At 41.5% G+C, this 22,044-nt stretch overlaps 1 protein-coding gene across 1 annotated transcript; it reads right to left on the bottom strand.

The window, feature by feature from the left end:
• Window positions 1-2,139: 2,139 nt before the first annotated feature.
• Window positions 2,140-20,063, bottom strand: eloal (elongin A, like). Its single transcript, XM_057848795.1, has 11 exons — window positions 19,911-20,063; window positions 14,293-14,349; window positions 11,484-11,596; window positions 10,615-11,398; window positions 7,929-8,028; window positions 7,683-7,853; window positions 7,493-7,590; window positions 7,143-7,323; window positions 5,959-6,073; window positions 4,583-4,686; window positions 2,140-2,357 (listed from the first exon to the last, which is right to left on the bottom strand). Exons 1-11 carry the CDS (start codon window positions 20,001-20,003, stop codon window positions 2,296-2,298), a joined length of 1,878 nt encoding a protein of 625 aa, XP_057704778.1. The 5' UTR covers window positions 20,004-20,063; the 3' UTR covers window positions 2,140-2,295.
• Window positions 20,064-22,044: the final 1,981 nt, after the last annotated feature.

The following is a 22,044-nucleotide window of genomic DNA, read 5'->3' as shown; positions in this document are numbered from 1 at the left end:
CAAACGGAAATCGGGGTAGGGGGGTTAGCCATACTAAGCTACACGGTTGCTAACCATCATATGATATTGTTTAGCCACAACTGGATTCATTACCTCATTACTATTCGTCCTTCACACAGCTGCTAAAAATAGAAATGTTGTTTAATCCATCTGCAGGTGACCGGGAGTTTGGTTTTTCATTCATGATGATTTTACGAAACCATTAGGGTGTGAGCTTATCTTCTTGGGAAACCCAATCTTCCTGAAGGCAACACGCTTTTGTCCACTGGTGTCGCTAAAATCCACCAAACTGAAAAGTTGCAAAGTGTTGCTTTAAATACTTTCTTTCCATAGTTGAATGTGCCGACAACAAAATCACAAAAATTATCCATAAATATCGAATGTATCAACCCATGGAGGTCCAAATTTGGAGTTATATTCAAAATTAAAGTGGAAAAACACACTACAGAATGATCCAATTTTATTGTAATGCCCTTTAAATAAGTCAAAATGAGGCTGAGTAGTGTGTGTGGTCTCCGCGTGCCTGTATGACCTACAATCTTGGGCATGCTTGTAATGAGATGACTGAGGATGTCCTGGAGGATCTCCTCCCAAATCTGGTCCAGGGCATCACGGAGCTCCTGGACAGTCTGAGGAGCAACCTGGGAGCTTGTTGCTTTATCTTGACAAACCATCCTATTTTTACCAATTTTCATTCATTTAAAAATAAAGGCAATTATTTGAATAACTTATCCAAAATATAAAGTTGTTCTTTCAATCAATGTGGACCATTTGGTTTCTATGACAATGACAACACCGGATAGTTGAGACAGAAATAATTATTTTTAGAGAGTTTATATTTTTAAGACTTTGGAGACGTTTCTTGACCTATCACTTATGGACACACGATTTTGGTGAATTTTATTGTATTGATGATGACACTGTACATTTCTACATCCCTTATAACTACATCTAAGTTAATTAACAATTTGATAAATTCAGCTTTTTGACATGCAGGTTTTAGGGAAGGGATTACGAAATACAATATCACTTTGCATTACAGCATGGGACCTGCTGGTGCTTAGATCATTAAAAATGGGATCAGTAGGCCAGTGTAATCACCATTATGCATCATTGCCTAGGATTTCATCTCATTCAAGCATATTAGAGAGCTCAGTATGACATGACCGGCTCCATCAACCTGACAATGTTGATTTGATTAGTAATGTATATATTGTAATAGGTGTCCTGAATCTGATGTCAGCATAATGTTAAAAGTAGACAGCGCCTCCGGATGTGAAGCAAAAGAGCCACATTAATGTGCTGACCGTTTGAATTAATTTTGATTCTAATGAATGTGGTGATGAATCTCAATCACAGCTCTCAAAAATATAATTACCAGTTCACTACTCAGCAAATCTAGGGCTGTGGGGGCCCCAGGCACTTGCCTGCTTTACATTTCAGGAAGTCTGTCACACTAACATGTCCTGTTTACTTTTTAATGCCAAGCATTCCCTTTAGTCTCAAACTTGCCCACTTTGGATTTGTCAATGTACAATACAATGCAGTATGAAAATAATACCTCAGTGCTAAATTAAGTAAATAGTCATGAAAGAGTCATGGACTGCTTAAAAAAAAAAAAAAAAAAAAAACTAATATGGAATTGTGGAAAGTGACAAATCAGGAGAACAAAATCGTGCAGACATTAATTAACATCTCAGTGGGCTATCACTAGTGGTGTTGACGGTTAGGGCACCTTTAAAATTTTCTGCCAACATCTCACACAGTTGTCCTAACAGGAATATAAACAGACAAGGATGGTTATAAACTGTGAACCAGAAGTAAAACAACTGACTCCACAGTTTGTACTTTTTTTCCTTCTTATTTTGTATACAACAATGACATACTTTTCTGAGGAAAGCAAATGATTACAATAGATCACTAGTTTGAAAAATTTTATATATGAAAACTACACTGTTAATGTATTTAATCCATCAATTGCTTACTGTACAGTATTTTAAAGTGCACGGTATTATACTAGTATATGATGTTGTACCCATATCTGTATGAGAAGCAATTTCCCAACAATTCCTCTAGAGGGAGCCACACTCCATTTAGTCAGTATAATAAAAAAATATCCCCGAATGAAGTAGTGGACCATATGCATTTCATGACTTTATTATTCAGTCGTAGAGATAGCTCACATTTCCAGAGAAACATTGTGATCACTTCCATTAGTTTTTAGACGGTTATCCAAGGTGAAACGTTTCAATGACTGGCAGAACACAAAGTGCAAAATCATTCAAATGCATTCCTTCATCGCCGTCCCAGCTGCTTTTTGAATGCCTTTAAGGACTTTGCCATCATTGGTGCCACCCCTGTGTTGACAAACCAAAAGATTATGCAAGGCAAGCTATAATCATGGTCGCGGCCAATCATCCATCCATCCAGACAGTGCGGTCCATAAGGCGAGCTAGGCAAATGCTAGGGGCGTCAAGAAAAATGTTCAAATAATATATGATGATAGCAGTATTCAAAAATGTATACAAGACAATACCCCGCCTACGGCCAGGAGTTAGCTGGGATAGGCTCCAGCGCCCACGCGACTCTCGTGAGGAAAAGCGGCATGGAAAATGAATGAATGAATAAAACAAAAGAACAACAATACATATGGTAATAAGTTTATAAATAATAATGAAATAATTTTCTAATGCGCATTCTGCCCGTTTCACTGTTTCCTGTGATGCGCTAACTCCACCACGGTCTCCAACCTCACTCACCCACCCCCCTGCAGACCAGCGAGCTACCTGAAGGTGTTATTCTTAAATGGTGTTATACATATATAGCGCTTTTCCACCTTTCAAGGCGCTCAAAGCGCTTTACACTATCTCGCCATCCACTTACTGGTGACGCAGCACCAGAAGCAATGTGGGGTTCAGTGTCTTGCTCAAGGACACTTAGACGAGTTCATCAGGGCGGAGACTTGAACCCACAACCTCTGGGTTAGGGGACAACTACTCTACCACTGAGCCACGCCAAAAAAAAAACCTTTAAATTGCATAAACACGTATACTTTGTGCAATTGCATGCTAGCTGTTATTTACAAAGAGTTTAGATGACATACTGCTAAAACTACATTATACTGTATCATTAGCCAGGCCCGTTTTAGAAATATTTTCAGTACTCAGCCAGCTGTGGATTATTTATCCATCCATCATCTACCGCTTAGTCCGGGGTCAGGTCACGGAGGCAGCAGCTTTAGCAGGGAAGCCCAACCATCCCTCTCCCCAGCCAGCTCAACCAGTTCCTCCAGCAGGATCCCAAGGTTTTCCCAGGCCAGCTGAGAGAGACTCCCTGCGTATCCTGGGTCGACTCCAGAGCTTCCTGCCGTTGGGACATGCCCAGAACACCTCTCCAGGGAGGGGCCCAGGAGCCATCCAAACCAGATGCCCGAGCCACCTCAACTGGTTCCTCTCGACACGGAGGAGTAGCGGCTCAACCCTGAGTCTCTCCCGGATGACAGAGATTCTCACCCTATGTCTAAGGGAGAGCCCGGACACGCTGCGGAGGAAACTTATTTCGGTCTCTTGTTCTTTCGGTCACGACCTACTGTTCGTGAGGGTAGGAACGTAACTTGACTGGTAAATCGAGAGCTTCGCCTTTTGGCTCAGCTCTTTCTTTACCACTACCTACCGGTGCAGAGTCCGCATCACTGCAGAAGATGCACCAATCCGCCTGTTGATCTCCTGCTTCCTCCTGCCCTCAGTCGTGAACAAGACCCCAAGATATTTGAACTCCTCCACTTGGGGCAGGATCTCATCCCAGACCCGGATTGGGCACACCACCCTTTTCTGACTGAGGACCATAGTCTTGGATTTGGAGGTGCTAATCTTCATCCCAACCACCTCACACTCTGCAGGGAACCGCTCTAGTGAGAGTTGGAGTTCATGGCTTGATCAAGCCAACAGCACCACATCATCTGCAAAAAGCAGAGATGCAATGCTGAGGACACCAAACCGGACCCCCTTAACGCCTTGGCTGCGCCTAGAAATTCCGTCCATAAAAGTTATGAAAAGAATCGGTGACAAAGGGCAACCTTGGCAGAGTCCAACCCTCACTGGGAACAAATCCAACTTACTGCCGGCAATGCGGACCAAACTAACACCAGTCGTACAGGGATCGAACAGCCCTTACCAGGGGGCTCGGTGCCGGGCCGGGCCGGACTCCCCCCCCGTACTCCCCGAGGGACACTGTCAAACACCTTCTCCAAATCCACAAAACACATGTAGACCGGTTGAGCGAACTCCCATGCACCCTCGAGGACCCAGCTGAGGGTGTAGACCTGGTTAACTGTTTCACGGCCGGGACGAAAACCACACTGCTCCTCCTGAACCCAAGATTTGACCTCCCGATTGACCCTCCTCTCCAGCACCCTTGAATATACTTTACCTGGGAGGCTGAGGAGTGTGATCCCTCTATAGTTGGAACACACCCTCCGGTCATCATATAGACAGATTAAATTTTTTTTCATTTGTACAGCCTGACCTTATAGAAGACAAGTCTCATTTTCAGAAGCGGCATCAAAATACTCATGTGAGCTCACTTGTTTTCTTGCGAGAGTCTTGTGTGCTGATTGGGCCCGAGGTGGTGCTGCTGGTCTTCACAGGCTCATTGCTCGGCCTTGGTCTGCTCTCAAGGGACTTGACGCTGAAAATAGAAAACGTACTTTGGAAACGGATTTTCATTCAAGAAATGTTTGACTATGACATCAGCTGTCCAACCAGTTGCAGGATCGCACATTGCAAAGTAAGCAGTCAAGATTATGTTGTAGGCCACAACATTTGTGATGTGTCGATAGCTGAATATTACAGTATTATTATAATTATTCTTAGGAGTAAGGCTGCATCAACTAATTGATTAAAATCAATTAATAAAGTAGTTGCCCTAAAATTTAATGATCAATTTTTGCCGGCTGCTATGAGCAGTCCCGTTTGGGTCCTTGTTTATGTGTAATGTGAGGCTCCGCACAAGCCAGTGATTAGCGCAAAAGGGAGAGAGTTCACTGCTACACTCAGGTTGGGTTGCTGAATCAGTGATACTGTAGTACAACGTGTCAAGAGTTAGATTGTCTTTTCTGTTGTTAGAGAAAATGAAGCTAATTGTACAGTTTGCATTCTTTGTTGATGAGACATTACTACTTAGCATGGAGCGCTAAATTAGTAAGCGATTATGATAATCAGTCTTAAGTGTCCGCCTGTATTGCGTTTTGGAGAAGCATATTAGCACTTGAGTCATTTTTAGATAGTTGTCTCATTTATAAAGAAACCATACACATAAACCCATTCATATAACAGCTTTCAACACAAACTCCCATTCAAACTGTAAATTGGCATACAAGAGAGTGTATTTATAAACAACTGTTTGATAAAGATAACCTTCATTGGAGTCTGCCTCCTCCTTAATTGTTTTTTTGTTTGTTTGTTTGTTTGTTTGTTTGTTTAAAAGAAAAATGAGTCATTAACACAATTTATATCAGCGCTTTTTCCACAGGAAGAAAAAAAGTCAATCAGCAGCACTTTTATTTGAATGACCAAGACTTTTGTCTTATTGGTGTACTGAGAAAGTATGTTTATGTTTTATACTTACATTATTAAAAAACTAACAAGTTTTATGTACTTAAAACAGTACAACTGTAGACTACAGTTAAGTTAGGAAGCTGTAATATATTTTTGAATAGTCATCCATTTTGTCTTCGTTGTTACTTACAACATGCCTACGAAAACATTGTTAAATTGTGAAGGTAATTGAAAAAAAGTGACATTTATCCGATCAATTGTTTAATTAATCGTCCGATTAATCAATTATAAAAATAATAGTTGCAGCCCTAATTATTCACACAGCCAGCTTTTAGTTTGTTAGGCATTTTAAGTTTCAGCCTCTAAATTTGTGCCACGAATATATTTGCAGAGTAACACATACCTGATCCTGGGTTGCTGAGGCTGCTGAACCGCTGTGCCATGGATTTCTTGTTGAATACGCACGTCCCTCGGTGGCTTAGCAACCGTGTGAATAAATGCCATCTTCACTTGCCGGCCTTAACAGAGACAGTTGAAGATTAAGTCCAGAAAAACAAACAATTATAACCTCAGTTTACCACTATAAAAGTTTCTGTTAAGAAGTGTACACATGAACCATATGTAAAGCACACAGAGAACTAGAGAGTGTGGAAAAAGTGGGTCATTAACCACAATTTAAAAAGGCCTAGATTAGTAATGATGCGGATTTCAGGGAGCAGGCCATTTCACAACCTGGGGGCAGCAACAACAAATGATCGATCACCCAACTGTTTAAGTCTCGACTTTGAAACTTGAAGAAGCTGGCCGTTAGAACGAAGAGCCCTGCCAGAGTTCAAATCTCCGACATATAAGGAGGAGCTTGGCCATTAATAGAACTAAAAACAAACAGTAAACCTTAAAAATCAATTCTAAAATGAACTGGAAGCCAGAGGAGAGGGACAATATGTTCACGTCTGGGCGTACCGGTTAAAAATCGAGCAGCAGCATTTTCAACAAGTTGTAGATGAGAAATAGAGGGCTTGGGAAGACCAACATAAACCTAATTGCAGTAGTCCAGTCTTAAGCTCATAAAGGCATGAATTGCCTTATCAAGGTCATGGCGACTAAGAAATGGCTTCACTTTGGCCAAGAGACGAAGCTGGAAAAAACTAGCTCTTACAACAGAAATAATCTTTTTCAAAGTTGAACTTGTTATCAAATATCACTTTTACCGAGTTTCTTAAAATAGGGGGGCCACAGCGCCAGAGTTGGGCTCAAGGGCATTGATTATTAAAGGCGCGTCGAAAGTTATACATTCGGTTTTGCTCTCGTTAAGATGCAAAAACTTTACTGCTAGCCACTGCTTTCACATCGCAAATGCAGCCCATCAATTTAATGAGAGCAGTTCGTTCGTTGGGTCTCAGGAGCAAATACAGCTGCAGATCATCGGCAGAAAAATAAAAAGAGATATTATGTTTTTATATACTGTAATTGATCCTAAATGTAACAGAAAAAGTGAAAACAGAACAGGCCCTAAAATAGAGCCTTGTGGCACCCCGCAAGACAGAGAAGTTTGCGAGTTCTTAATTTTAGAGATCTTGTGTACACCTTTAGATTTCTTGGAATGATCTGAAACGATCTTTTTGGCCAGTGTCTGGAATTTTTTTTCCCTCTCCTCAGATAGTCTGATGTACATTTCCTTCCAGGACTCGTACTGCAGTAATTTGGCATCTTTGAAGTCCCTCTGGCAGTGTTTCCCCCACAGGTGGTCCGTCACTCCAATGTACAGCTGTAGATACAGATGAAAAAAGGTAAAACTGTCAACTGACAACTTAAACTCACCCCCCACAAAAAAAGCAAGCTTACTATGCAGTCACAGCAATATACGGTACATTGTGGTTTTGCTTGTGGACAACTCACTCGGTTCTGTCACGGAACCGTGATTTGCTTATTCCTACCGGATTGTATTCCTCAATACGCAGCAACTGCTCCGGGGTGCACTTCTCTAACACTGGCTCTAGGATTTCAAATGGGACTCCACCAGTCTCATAAAGCACTGACCAAAAGAGATGGATGATCAAACAAAGTGTATTTTTTTAAATATTTAAGAACAATCAAACAAACAAAAGCTTTAGGAGCCTTATTTACAATTGATATTGTTCTGCAGCGTGCGAATACACTGCTGGTACAAGCTCATCATGGCAGGGAGGAAAACAGTCTTGGTGGCTCCAGAGTAGACCTGCATTTTCTTGTTTTGCCGCTGGCCTGTAAAGACTGCGGCGTCCTCAGATAGATCCCCGAAATCAGGCTCTTTCTCAACTTAAACAAAATTTTTTAAAAAGTTATTTTAAGGCATGTATTCGTGAGAATGTTTGTTTATTGAGCATACTCTACCTTTCCTCTCAAGGTATTCAAAACTGAATGCTTTGTTACATTCAGGTAGAAGGGTAGGCAAATGAAAGTTAAGTCCGTCCTTTGGAGAATCTATATGCATCTAAATTACAAGTTAATCGGAGTTAAATCAAATGTTCAGAAGTAAAACTTAGGCTAGATTCAGGCCACAGGTGTTGATGCACAATTCCGATTTTCTGAGCTTTTTTTTTTTTTGGGTGTGTCCATTCAAACTGCCTTTTTTTATTGAGCCAATTCATGTATTACACATCCGCACCAACTCGTAGTCCGACATGCGCTGAGCAAACTGACCCACACGCGTGGAAGCATCAAAACAAATGACAACACATGCTGGCTCTATGCAGTGGCGTGGGAAGTGGGGTGTTGGCGGTGCTGCAGCGCTCCCTAGTGTTAAGAAAAAGTGTTTCGGTAGATATTTTTTGATTAAAAATAAAATTGACACAATAACATATTCAACTTTGGGGATTAAATACATATGTTGGAAAAGTTTTTTTTGTCAATAACATGGTCACCACCTGACACCTTGCTTGCTACCGGGTCACGTTGAATAAGGTGCTATTGGAATGGAAAAGTTAACTGTTGACAGAGGATGCGTTAACATGGCGCAAAACGACTCAGCGATTTTTTTTCTTCACAAAGACAGTGACATTTTTAATTTGATGTCGAAAATAAGTACGATAATGATGATAGTTCTACCAAAGTGCCCAGCAAGGAAATATTAGTTGCAGAAATAGACCATGGAGATGGCATAGTCCTTGTCAGGAGTGCTGGAAGTCACTCACAGCAGGGTGTGCCAATTATCTTTTTTAGTTTTTCCCCATCTAAAAACGGCCTTTTCGATTCAAATGTATCATTCCTGCGATTTTTCTCCATACAAGCCATGCACAATGGCAGTACACACACATGCTGGATAGTTTATGTACTACTACTAGGCTACTAAAAAGACAGTGTTGTATTTCACCTACAGTGTATGTTGGAGTTTTTTGTATTAGAAATAAAACCGCCCATGTATTCTAATTAAAATCCCCACAACTACACGGCGCAATGACACACGACCACTAAGCCTGTCGCAATATGCAATAATTCCATTTATCGCACGATAAATAAAAATAAAGGCGGTAATTTTTCCGCTGCGATTTATCGCCTCGCATGCACGTGCGTGCGCACGTGCGGCAGACATGATGTTAAAATTTCGGATTCCTTGTTACCAACTGCGCAAAATGCATCTTTGATCGGAGCGCCGGAGCCAATCTTTCCCATTATATCCTATTGTTCAACGTATACCGGCTGCATCAGTACTCCGGATTGACTGCGGACCATCTCCGGCGTGCCGGTGTTGTTGACGTGTGGGCGCTACCGTCAGGGGTGATATTTCATGCGGGGCGGCTATTTTTCGGCACAACACCGAATATTTGGGTGGCAAATTAAGAGCGCTGTGCTTCAAACTCGTCCTGTTTATGAAAGTCGATCGTCATATGCTGGTGTTGTGCAGTAATGAGCAGACGTGACTTCTGTGGCATTTGCTAACTTTTTTAATTTTTATTGCGCGCGCACACTAGATATCATGAAATAGCAAACTAGATGTGCTACGTCCCATGCCATTGGCTACATGAGCCCACAGTGATTATGGGACACGATGAATTATAAATCGCCATGACTGAATGGAAGTTGAGAAGGCCAAATCAATCCATACCAGTGACTATAGATAATGCTGCAAATATTGTTAATTCAGTACGTGACACAGATGGATTCGAACCATAAATAGGATGTCTTGCTCATGTAGTAAACCTAGCTGCTAAGAGAGCTGTAGCAATCAACTGTGTGGTTTCACACTCACTTCTCACAACACTCAAAATGCACGCAAATATGCAACAGCGCTCTGCATGACGGCAGCGCAACAGCAGCAACAAACAATAATATGGCTACAATGCAAGCATGTCTTACCGATTTAAAGACAACAATCATGTTCATTTACGAGTTTGAATTGAATTTTAGAAAATATCGCTGCTTTTGCAAAGAAAAAAAAAAAATCGGTAATTCGTTTTTGTGCCATGTTACAGCCTCCTCTGTCAACAGTTTACTTTTCCGTTCCAATAGCGCCATATTCAACGAGACCCAGAAGCAAGCAATATGTCAATACTTTTTCAACATATATATTTAATCCCCAAAATTAAATGTGTTATTGTTTCAATATTTTATTTTATTTTTTTTTAACCAAAAAAATAATAATAGATCTACCAAAACACTTATTTTTATCCCCAACACCAGGGGGGGCTACAGCTCCCCACTTCCCACACCACTGGTCAAGCTCGCCTCTTCCCTAAAAGCAGATTTCAAGCTAGGTGGTAACACTAATGTACAGCTCATGGCTGCCACCCTCCGTGCCTCTGTCGCTCTTTGCTGATGTAATTACTGCATGAATTCCGCTTGGGGAGACTTGACAGTACAGACCGCAACCACATTCTAGAAAATGTGGCCCAGATCGCATTTTAACCACATACGAATGTGACTTAGATCTGATTTAAAAAGGTCCACTTTTATTCGACCTGTCCTGTTCAGACCCTCAAGTTAATGCCTCACTCTAGTCGGGGAAAAAAAAACAGGAAAAAAATCGTATTTCTGCATTAAGACCTGGAATATGAACCTTGCCTTATTTCCACTGGAATACCTTTTTTGGAGAAATGGGCATCCTCTGTGGCTCTACAGGTTTTACAAGAGACTGCTCCTTACTGACAGTCTTGATTTTTTTTAATGTTTTCTTTGCTCTGGTTCGATTTTTCTTCAAGGCCTTTTCATCGTAGTTCAAGTAAGATTCAAAAGACATAGAAGGTTCCTCTATTTCATTCTCACTGTTTTCATGTTGGCTTTTGGCCTTTTTGTTGGAAGATGTTTCCAGCTCATCTTGATCAGGCACTGCTTTGCTTTTTTTCTCCTGTTTAGTCCGTTTTCGACTTCGGTTTTCCGGGCTACTTGATATGTCGCGTTGAGCATCACTCAAGTCGGGGGACATTTTCAAGTCTTTTTGATATGATGATAAGGTTTCATTACAGTCCTGCGGGACTTCCTTTGTTGGCTTCAACTTCTTTTTTGGCTTTTTCTTTCTTTTTAAATGAGAGCCGCCACAGTCTACGCTGCCTTTGCCATTTTTTTTGTGCTTGAAGATAAACTTATCACGTTTGCCCTGAAGAAGAGCCTTTTTTAAACTCAGGATTCCATTTCTCAACTTCTTTGGGTCATCTTCAACACTTGCTTCATGGTTGGCTTTTCTTCTTTTGCGATCTTCATGTATTTCCTCACGAAGAAATTTTTCAGTCAGTTGTTTGCTATTTGATGTGAAGCATTTATTGCTTAAATTATCCACTGTCTGGCTTCCACTACTTGTGCTATTTAGGTCACTGACAGTTTGTTTTTTGATGGAGAAACTGTCGGATGTATTTCCATCTTCTGTATGACTGCATTTAGGATATGAATATGTGAAATACAAACTATCGAAATGCGCTGTGTCCAGTCAATTTAAAAAAAAAAAAAAATGCATACCTTGTTGACTTTTTAGGGATTAGTTTCTTCCAACCTTTGACTAGTGACTTGGCTAATTCTCCAGCTTCTCTGTGTTTGCGAAAGGAATTCACAGTTTTTCCAATTCCAGTTTCCTAATTAAGAAAGGGCACTCACAAGTCAACGGACAAAAAAGTAAAATTCATATATATACAACCACGAGCAAAAAGTATGGAATCCCCAGTCTCGGACGAGCACTCACGCAGACTTTTTATCATGTAGAACAAACTCAGATAAAAAACTTGGAAAAAAAAAAATTAGTTCAAAAGTGCAACTCTTTAGCATTCAGAAACACTAAAAGAAATGAATAAAAAACATTGTGGTGGTCAGTAAATGTTACTTTTATAGAGCAAGTGCAGGGGTATATATACAGTGCCTTGCAAAAGTATTCAGCCCCCTTGAACCTTGCAACCTTTCGCCACATTTCAGGCTTCAAATATAAAGATATAAAATTTTAATTTTTTGTCAAGAATCAACAACAAGTGGGACACAATCGTGAAGTGGAACAAAATTTATTGGATAATTTAAACTTTTTTAACAAATAAAAAACTGAAAAGTGGGGCGTGCAATTCTATTCGGCCCCCTTGCATTCCATTGTAGATTTGGCTTTATGTTTTGGATCATTGTCCTGTTGGACGATAAATCTCCGTCCCAGTCTCAGGTCTTGTGCAGATACCAACAGGTTTTCTTCTAGAATGTTCCTGTATTTGGCTGCATCCATCTTCCCGTCAATTTTAACCATCTTCCCTGTCCCTGCTGAAGAAAAGCAGGCCCAAACCATGATGCTGCCACCACCATGTTTGACAGTGGGGATGGTGTGTTCAGGGTGATGAGCTGTGTTGCTTTTACCCCAAACATATCGTTTTGCATTGTGGCCAAAAAGTTCAACTTTGGTTTCATCTGACCAGAGCACCTTCTTCCACATGTTTGGTGTGTCTCCCAGGTGGCTTGAGGTAACTTTAAACGAGACTTTTTATGGATATCTTTGAGAAATGGCTTTCTTCTTGCCACTCTTCCATAAAGGCCAGATTTGTGCAGTGTACGACTGATTGTTGTCCTATGGACAGACTCTCCCACCTCAGCTGTAGATCTCTGCAGTTCATCCAGAGTGATCATGGGCCTCTTGGCTGCATCTCTGATCAGTTTTCTCCTTGTTTGAGAAGAAAGTTTGGAAGGACGGCCGGGTCTTGGTAGATTTGCAGTGGTCTGATGCTCCTTCCATTTCAATATGATGGCTTGCACAGTGCTCCTTGAGATGTTTAAAGCTTGGGAAATCTTTTTGTATCCAAATCCGGCTTTAAACTTCTCCACAACAGTATCTCGGACCTGCCTGGTGTGTTCCTTGGTTTTCATAATGCTCTCTGCACTTTAAACAGAACCCTGAGACTATCACAGAGCAGGTGCATTTATACGGAGACTTGATTACACACAGGTGGATTCTATTTATCATCATCGCTCATTTAGGACAACATTGGATCATTCAGAGATCCTCACTGAATTTCTGGAGTGAGTTTGCTGCACTGAAAGTAAAGGGGCCGAATAATATTGCACGCCCCACTTTTCAGTTTTTTATTTGTTAAAAAAGTTTAAATTATCCAATAAATGTTGTTCCACTTCACGATTGTGTCCCACTTGTTGTTGATTCTTGACAAAAAAATTAAATTTCATATCTTTATGTTTGAAGCCTGAAATGTGGCGAAAGGTTGCAAGATTCAAGGGGGCCGAATACTTTTGCAAGGCACTGTATATATGGAATCACTCCATTCTGAGGGGAAAAAATATGGAATCATCAGAAACAAATAAATAACAATCAAAACATCTCTAGAGTTTAGTAGCACCACCTCTGGCTTTTATGACAGCTTGCAGTCTCTGAGGCATGGCCTTGATGAGTATTATTATTGTAAGTCTCACTGGAACAGCACCAAACCGAAGTTCCAGCATCATCACCTTGTCCAAAGCAAATTCTTGACTCATGACATGGTGATGATGCTGATGAACTTTTGTTTGGTGCTGTTCCAGTGAGATTTACAAAAACGACTGCCCCCAGTCCTTGATGATATGGGGCTGCATGTCAGGCAAAGGCACTGGGGAAATGGCTGTGGTTAAATCTTCAATAAATGCCCAAGTTTACATTGAAATTGTAGACAGCTTTCTTATCCCTTCAATTGGAAATATGTAATTTTCCAAGCTGAGAATGCATCATGCCACAGAGCTAAAACTGTTAAAGCATTCCTTGCAGAAAGACTCATCCAGTCAGGGTCATGGCCTGCAAATAGCCCAGATTTCAACCCTATTGAAAACCTGTGGTGGAAATTGAAAAAAATGGTCTACAGCAAGGCTCCGTCCTGCAAAGATGATCTGGCAACTGCAATCAAAGAGAGTTGGCACCAATTTGATGAAGAATACCGTTTGTCACTAAAGTCCATGCCTCAGAGACTGCAAGCTGTGCTAAAAGCCAGAGGTGTTGCTACTAAATACGAGAGATGTGTTGTTATTTCTTGGTTTGTTTCTCATGAGTCCATTTTTTTATCCTCAGAATGGAGTGATTCCATATATATTTCCCTGCACTTGCTCTATAAAAGTAACATTGATTGACCACCACAATGTTTTTTTTATTCATTTGTTTTAGGTTTTTTGAATGCTAAAGAGTTGCACTTTTGAACTATCTATTTTTTTTTTCAAGCTTTTTATCAGAGTTTGTTCTACATGATAAAATGTCTGAGTAAGTGCTCGTCCAAGACTGGTGATTCCATACTTTTTGCTAGGGGTTGTAGTTATGTTCCCCACTTACAGCTAGAACCTCTACGGTAATGTCTAGTTTGTTGAGCTTCTGCAAGACTTTGAGAACCTGAAATGAAAGAAAAAAAATTTTTGTTGTTTTAATTGTGAAAAATATTCTGACACAGAAGGGAACAAAATTTGACACACAAAATATGCACTTCTGGTTTTGGATCGTCACAGTTGCTTATCATGCATTCAAGCTGAAGGGGGATGTTTCACGCCCTCTTACTCCTTTTACTCACAACTATAAATGGACAAGCCCTCTGCCCTTTGCTATACATTCACTCTATTCACACAAGTGTGTGTTGCTTGAAATCAGAGCCGTTATAATGTAATAAATGCAAATTTAAACTGCTTGATAACAGCTAATAGATTGTCTTTCTAAAGTTCCTTAGTGATTAAAATAGGCGTGCAATTTGCCACAACTTAGAAAAAAATGGACAGCAGTCATAAATTGAACAACTGTTGGCATAGCAATTTTTAGCTGCAAACTACCTTCTATTAATGTAGCCAGACAACCCCACGAGTGAGGCAGCCACATGCCTGGCAGTGACATAACTTCCTACAATTCTTTAAAGCAAGGTAGAAGCATTTTTTTTTTAACTTTAGTTAAATACTTGTGTAAACAATTGCTATGACCATTACAATTAGAGAGACCAATTATCGGCCGCGCCGATTATCAGCGCCTATAGTTGTAAACTTGACGTAAATCGCTATCGGCTTTTTTTCCTCCTACTGGCAGATATTAAAGAAAAAGCAATATGATATTGGGTTATTTCGGCCCAGATACAGCCGCCCCTCTCTCTCTTGCCTGCAGTCTCCTGCACAAGTTTTCACCCCGTCCTCTGATTGGTTAAATGCTAATGGTAAATGGAGTTACACTTGAAGTCCCTCAAGGTGCTCCACACTATATCCTCATCTACCTTCTGGTGACGCAGCACCAGTATGTAGTATCTTGCTCAAGGATACTTAGACAAGGTCATCAGAATTGAACCCACAGCCTCTGGGTTGGGGAACGAGTACTGTACCACTGAACCACAATTTTTACACTTGAACTGCAAATGGATATTGGCTCCAAAAATTGGTTATAAGCCCCTCTAACCATTAATAAACGGCATCGGTCCTGAAAAATCCATACCAGTCCATCTCTGGTTATGATCCGTGTTTTCTTTTCTTTGGATTATTATCATTTTTAAAAGTATGTAACTTGGTAAATAATGCCTTCTCAATCAAAATTGATTCGCTGTCGAGCACCGTCAAGGGCACCTAAAGTGCGGCAAGTCTTTTGGGGCTACTATATATACAGTGGTATGAAAAAGTATCTGAACCTTTTGGAGTTTCTCACATTTCTGCATAAAATCACCATCAAATGTGATCTGATCTTTGTCAAAAATCACACAGATGTGAAAAAAAAAAGAAAAAAAAAAAGTCTGCTTTAACTAAAACCACCCAAGCATTTATAGGTTTTCATATTTTAATGAGGACAGCATGCAAACAATGACAGAAGGGGAAAAAATAAGTGAACCCTCTGCCTAAGGAGACTTAAAGAGCAATTGAAACCAATTTTTACCAAACAAGTTAAGCCCGGTGTGTGCCCAATCACTGATGAGTGGTTTAAAGCTGCCCTGCCCACTATAAAACACACACCTGGTAAGAATTGCCTTGATGAGAAGCAATTTTCTGATGTGCATCATGGCTCGGTTAAAAGAGCTGTCTGAAGACCGGCGATCAAGGATTGTTGATTTGTATAAAGCTGGGAAAGGATACAAAACCATCTCTAAGTCTGGATTTTCATCAAGCAACAGTCAGACAAGTTGTCTACAAATGGAGAGAGTTTGGCACTGTTGCTTCTTCCCCAAGGAGTGGTTGTCCACCAAAGATGATGCTAAGAGTTCAGCGCAGAATACTCAGAGAGGTAAAAAAGACCCCTAGAGTGTCTGCTAAAGACTTACAGAAATCGCTGGCACAGTCCAATATCTCTGTGCACACATCAACTGTGCGTAAAACTGGCCAAAAATGGTGTTCATGGGAGGACTCCACTGATGATGCTACTGCTGTCTAATCGTTTAATGTTCACAAAAAGGCACTTGCACACTCCACAAAAGTTTTGACAAAATATTTTGTGGACTGATGAAACCAAAGTTGAATTGTTTGGGAGTAACACACAGTGTCATGTGTGGAGGAAAAATAGTACAGCTCATCAACATCAACACCTCATCCCCACGGTGAAGCATGGCAGAGGGAGCATCATGATTTGAGGTTGTTTTAGCTGCCTCAGGGCCTGGACAACTTGCAATCATTAATGGAAGAATTCAAAAGTTTATCAGGATTTTTTTGCAGGAAAACCTGAGGCTGTCTGTCAGACAGCTTAAGCTAAAACGAGGTTGGATGGTGCAACAAGACAATGATCCAAAACAGAATTAAAGCAACTTTAGAAGGGTTTCAAAGAACATAATACATGTTCTGGAGTGGCCAAGTCAAAGTAGAGACTTGAGCCCCATTACAGGTAGCGTCTGGTTGAAGTTATTGCTGCCAAAGGGGGGGCACAAAATATTAAATGTGGTGGTTAACTTACTTATTTTTCTCCCTTCTGTCATTGTGTGCATACTATCCTCATTAAAGTATGAAAACCTATAAATGTTTGGGTGTTTTTAGTTAAAGCACTGTTTTTTCATCTGTGTGAATTTAACAAAGATCAGATCACATTTGATTTTGATTTTATGCAGAAATGTGAGAAATTGCAAAAGGTTCATTTTATATATATATATATATATATATATATATATATATATATATATATATATATATATATATATACATACACACACACACACACACATTCTATAGGACTGCAACTAACTATTTTTATAATCCATTAGATAAATGCCACTTTTTTCAGTTACCTTCACAATTCTACTTGAAGTTGTTTTAGGCATGTTATAAGTAACAATGAAGACAAAATGAATGACTATCTCCTTCAAAAATATTTTATGAAGGTTCTTGGCTTATCTGTAGTCTACAACTGTACCGTTTTAAGTACATAAATCTTGCTAAAGTTTTTAATGAAGGTTCTGAGTATAAAACAAACAAAAAAATTCTCAGTACACAAATCAGACCAAAGTCCTGTTCATTCAAATAAAATTTTAAAAAGTGCTGCTGATTGACATTTTTTATCTTGTGGGCAAAGCGCTGATATAATTTGGGTCAATGACTCATTAATTTCTATAAACAAACTACACAACAAAATTGAATAAGGAGGCAGACTGTAATGTATCATATCAGTTTCCTTTATCCAAACAGTTGTTTATAAATACAATCCAAAGCACTCTCTCTTGTATGACAGCTTACAGTTTGAATTGGAGCTTGTGTTGAAAAGACACTAAGCTGTCTATAAACGGGTTTGTGTGTGTGGTTTCTTTATAAAGAAATGATACAACTTTACTATCTAAACGTAACTCAATCGCTAACTAGCTTAGCGCGCCTTGCTAGGAAGTAACGCCTCATTAACAGAGAGTACTAACCATACAATTGGCTTCATTTACACACCTCTGACGGAGAAACACTGGATCTAACAACACAAAAGACAATCTAACTCTTGACAATTAGTACTACAGTATTATTTATTCAGCAACCCAACCTGAATGTAGCAGTGAACTCTCTCTCTTTTGCTGTAATCATTGGAACTCGCGCAGCCTCATATTACAAACAACGCCCCAAACGGTTCATAGCTGCCGGCAAAAATTGATTACCAAAGTAGTTGGCAACTAATATTTTAATTGATTAGTTGTTGCAGCGTTACATACATACATACATACATACTGTACATACATACATACAAACACACACACACACACACACACACACATAGGCGGACTGGCCATATGTGCATTTGGGAGGAGCACAGAACAGCCGCTGGTCTGGCGACCGCCTCGCCAGCCACAGAAGAAAAAGAAATAGAAAGGCACACTTGCATTAGCTAAAGCAGAAATAAATAAATAAATAAAACATTAGCTAGAGCGGATATCTGCAGCCATCCGAACATCCAATGGGGCTCGAGTGGTGTCGGGCGGCCCCCAGGGTGAAAACAATTGTATATAAGTGAAATTTGTGAGAAAATACATAAAATCGATTTGATTAGCGCATATAATTGGTTGCTAAATCAGAACATAGGCTTCACGGTCAAACGATATAAAACTAAGTCAACCAAATTACAACACTATGCTGCAAAAAAAAAAAAAAAAAAAAAATTGGGGTTTTTTTATTAAAAGATATTTATGTATAACAGGTTGTAATGGTGATGCATACAAATATTACAGAACAAAAGGGCATCTCCTAATTCTGATTAATTTTATATAGTATAATATTAAATAATGTATTTGAAATTTAACAGTTAATATTTGATTTCACATGTCAAAAACAGGTTAAGAATCACTCACTCAAGAGCACCAAGAAGCATTTATGCTCATGACAACAGAGAAAGATATTCTAACGTCACCGGAAAGATATGTGGTGATTGCTAGAATGGCTGAAAAAAAGTCACTTGCTAAAGACTTTTGATCCTCAGCATTAGGGTGTTTTGTTTTAGCTATTGAAGATTGCTTCGTTGGTTCTTTTGGAGACTTTTTTTTTTCTTCAGTAAACAATGACTTGAATTTACGTAATATTGCTTGGCCTTTTTTCTGAATATCGATTTAAAAACATTAACTTTCATGTGGATTTGCTGTCGATATAGCATGCTTCTATTTGCTCCTTGAGTTCGAGTTCTTTTTTAAAAATATATATATATATATATATATTTTTTTTTTTAAGGAAATATGCTACGTACGTGAAAATATGCTGCTGCATAGTTTTGGGTTTGCTGACAATGTTTATTCATATTTTTTTATTTATATTTTATTATTTACCAGCTCACTTGTTCTTATTGTTGTTAATTGGTGATCCAATCATTGTTGAACAAAAATATATTTAAAATATGTGCATTAATACGACTTTACGGAAATGCAAGTTTACTCAAATATGGGCTGGGCTGATCAGAGTCCAGGGCTGTTTTTTAGTCCCAGTCCACTCCTGCATACATATATACTGCTTGGATGACTGTTTCCGACAAAGCTTCATGATAATCTTGCCCATTTTTAGACACATAAATGAGTGCATATAAATTGTGAGCATGACAAAATATGCATCTAATAACCAAACACTAGCCAAATCATTCAGTGAGTGAATGTGCACCATTTAACCTAATTTCAAAATGTACTCATAAACAAGCTGGAACTAATGACCCTTAATTTATCTCATCCGCTGCCATTGACAACAATAGACTATTTATTAGCTTAGATATCTTATGTTGGATAGCTGGCATTGAATGATCCTATTTAAGTGTCATTAACACCGTCCAAATTGATTGGACGTCTGTCATCGTCGATGGCAGCCAATGAGTTAAAATGCCTATCGCACCGATAGTTATTGTGCATGTTACATGAGCCACTGAAATGACTGTTCAAGCGTTACATCAACGTACATGACAACACGTCACTGAGCCACAACGACCAAATTACAGCCCCTATTAAATCAATGGTGTGCCTGATGTATGGGTGCGATTGAAGGTTGAACGAAAAGCCCGCAAACTACCGTGGAAGACTTTGCCGTGTCTGCTAGTTGAAGTTTGCAGCGCAAGACTCTTTTCACCAGTTCGGAGTTTCCAGCCATCTTTGTGCCGAGCATCCGCCCACACCTGGCGGACGATTCGCACTAATTATCAACAACGGAAGTGGCGACGGTCACTCAAAGGCCCTGTGGTAAAGTAAAAAGTCATCTGTGTGTGACGTCACATATGATGATGTCATGATCACTGTTGATGTTGCTGTTGCATTTGGTGCGCAAGTAAGGACATTTTGGAGGACTGTTGCCAATGTAAATAAAACACAGTATATTCTTTAGTCAAAAAAAGTTTTGATACTAATGAATGCCTTTAGTCACATTCATTCAAGTTGCTCACAAATCCTTACACGCTAGTTTAAAGGGTCAGACCACACTTAGCATCAAAGACCATGTAAAAATACATTTAAAAAAAAACGTTTTCATGAATGAAAATCACATATTTTTTAGACCCCTGATAATGGAGAAATAACCACAATTTTAAAAATGACAGCCGTTTTGTGACATCAGTTATACCCCCGCTCATATGCTGCATTCAAGGAAGGTGGGAAGTCTGACTTATCCCAACCGGTAAAAGTTGGGACCTCAAAGCGTTCCAAGCGAATGTAAACTGTAAACAACTAAGATGGTTGATCGCAACAAGTTTTTTTATTTTGCAGCGGCCACAGTTCCCTCCCGGGTCGGCCCGGCTAGAGCCGCCTCTCCTTGTACCGGGTACCGGGGAGATGCTCCCTGGTGTCATACCGCGCACCCCTCCTGGCCCAGGTATGGGTTGGGGGGGGGGGCGTGCCTCCTTCCCCTTGGTCTGTCTCCAGCCCTGTCCGCCTCTCCGGACCGCGGCGGCTGCCGCTGCCCTCCTGTCGTGGGGGGTCGTCAGCGGGGCCTCTTGGGGCCCATGGGGCCTTGAGTAGGGCTTGCTGTCCCTTGCCGGTGGGGTGGATATCCCCTGGTGTCCTGCGCCTGCCGTAGCGCCTGTTCGGGGTGCGAGGTGGGTGCTCGGGCGGCGGGGGAGGGGCAGGCTGGTCACTGGCAACTATCTGGGGCGGGGGTGTATCAGGGCCCTGGTGCTTCTCCCGCCCTGCGGCCAGTGGCTCTGGCAGACAGGGCCACGCCTGCGGGAGCCTGCCTCTCACTGTAAATATCTCTTACCCTGGCACCAACATACTCATTCATTCCTCCGGGGAGAGTTGGGACGGGGCCATACAGTCCCAGCCCGGGTCCCCCCTGATTTTAATGTCTCATACACCAAGGTTGGTCCCACTGCTCCAAGCCGAGCTCTCCTATTTTAATGCATACATTGTACTACCCTCCCCACACAATCCCATCACGGTGCTGGGTAATGGCTGCCAGCAGGGGACCTGGCAGCCACAGTAATAGGGTGTTAAGTGGGTCCCACTCTTTCTCTCTATGGCATGGCTCCCGGGGCGTGGCCTCCTCTCTGCCTGGGCTGCCGGACGCGGGAGTGGGGGGAGGTCAGGGCTCCGATCTCGCGGTGACCCCTCTGCGTTCTCCTGCTTCCGCCTTCACCTATCCTCTCTGCCTGGTTATCCGCCCTGCGTTCCGTCACGGGTTGCTGACTGGACGCCGGAGTATGGGCTGGGTGTCGCCTGCTCCGGCGGGGGACCCTGCCCGGCCCTGGGCTTGGTGGGCCGTATGGGGGTCCCGTGGCGTCCTGTGCCGGTTTGGGGGCTGCAACTGTGGCTCGTGGGCCAGGTTGGCGGACGGGGGTGGGGTTGGTGGTACGTCCCCTCTTCCCATCCCTAAAGGCCGGTTGATAGGGGCGCGGGTTGCCCGGGGGACCACCCTGGATCCCGGGGGGGCCACCAACATGATGATTGGGTGACGATGGCTACTTTGCTGGGCTGCCGGAGGAGGGATGGGCTGCGCTTGCCCCCCCCCTGTCGCCCTCCCTCCCCAGGCTGGCTGGGTGGGGGCCGTGGCCCTGGGTTGGCGCCCTCGCTGTGTCTCTGCTCGTCTGCGTGGCTGTCGTGTGTTTGGTGTGGCTCACGCGCGGCTGGACGTGATTGGGCGCGCTCAGGTGGGGGGGGTCCCGGTTCCAGGATTGGCGATGGGGCGGCGTAGGGTCGGTTGCCAATGGGCTTATACT

The sequence above is a fragment of the Corythoichthys intestinalis genome, chromosome 10, assembly GCF_030265065.1.
Source record: "Corythoichthys intestinalis isolate RoL2023-P3 chromosome 10, ASM3026506v1, whole genome shotgun sequence".
Lineage (NCBI taxonomy): Eukaryota > Metazoa > Chordata > Actinopteri > Syngnathiformes > Syngnathidae > Corythoichthys > Corythoichthys intestinalis.
Note: the sequence above shows the minus strand (reverse complement) of the source record. Positions and strands in the feature narration are given on the sequence as shown.

Coding starts and splice junctions, on each gene's coding strand:
- eloal (XM_057848795.1), bottom strand. CDS start 20,003: ATGCTCGGCACAAAGATGGCTGGAAACTCCGAACTGGTGAAAAGAGTC. Junction 11,597..14,292: donor TTACCGTAGAGGTTCTAGCT/GTAAGTGGGGAA, acceptor TTTCTTAATTAG/GAAACTGGAATTGGAAAAAC. Junction 8,029..10,614: donor TGCCCATTTCTCCAAAAAAG/GTATTCCAGTGG, acceptor CTTGTAATTTAG/ATGCATATAGATTCTCCAAA.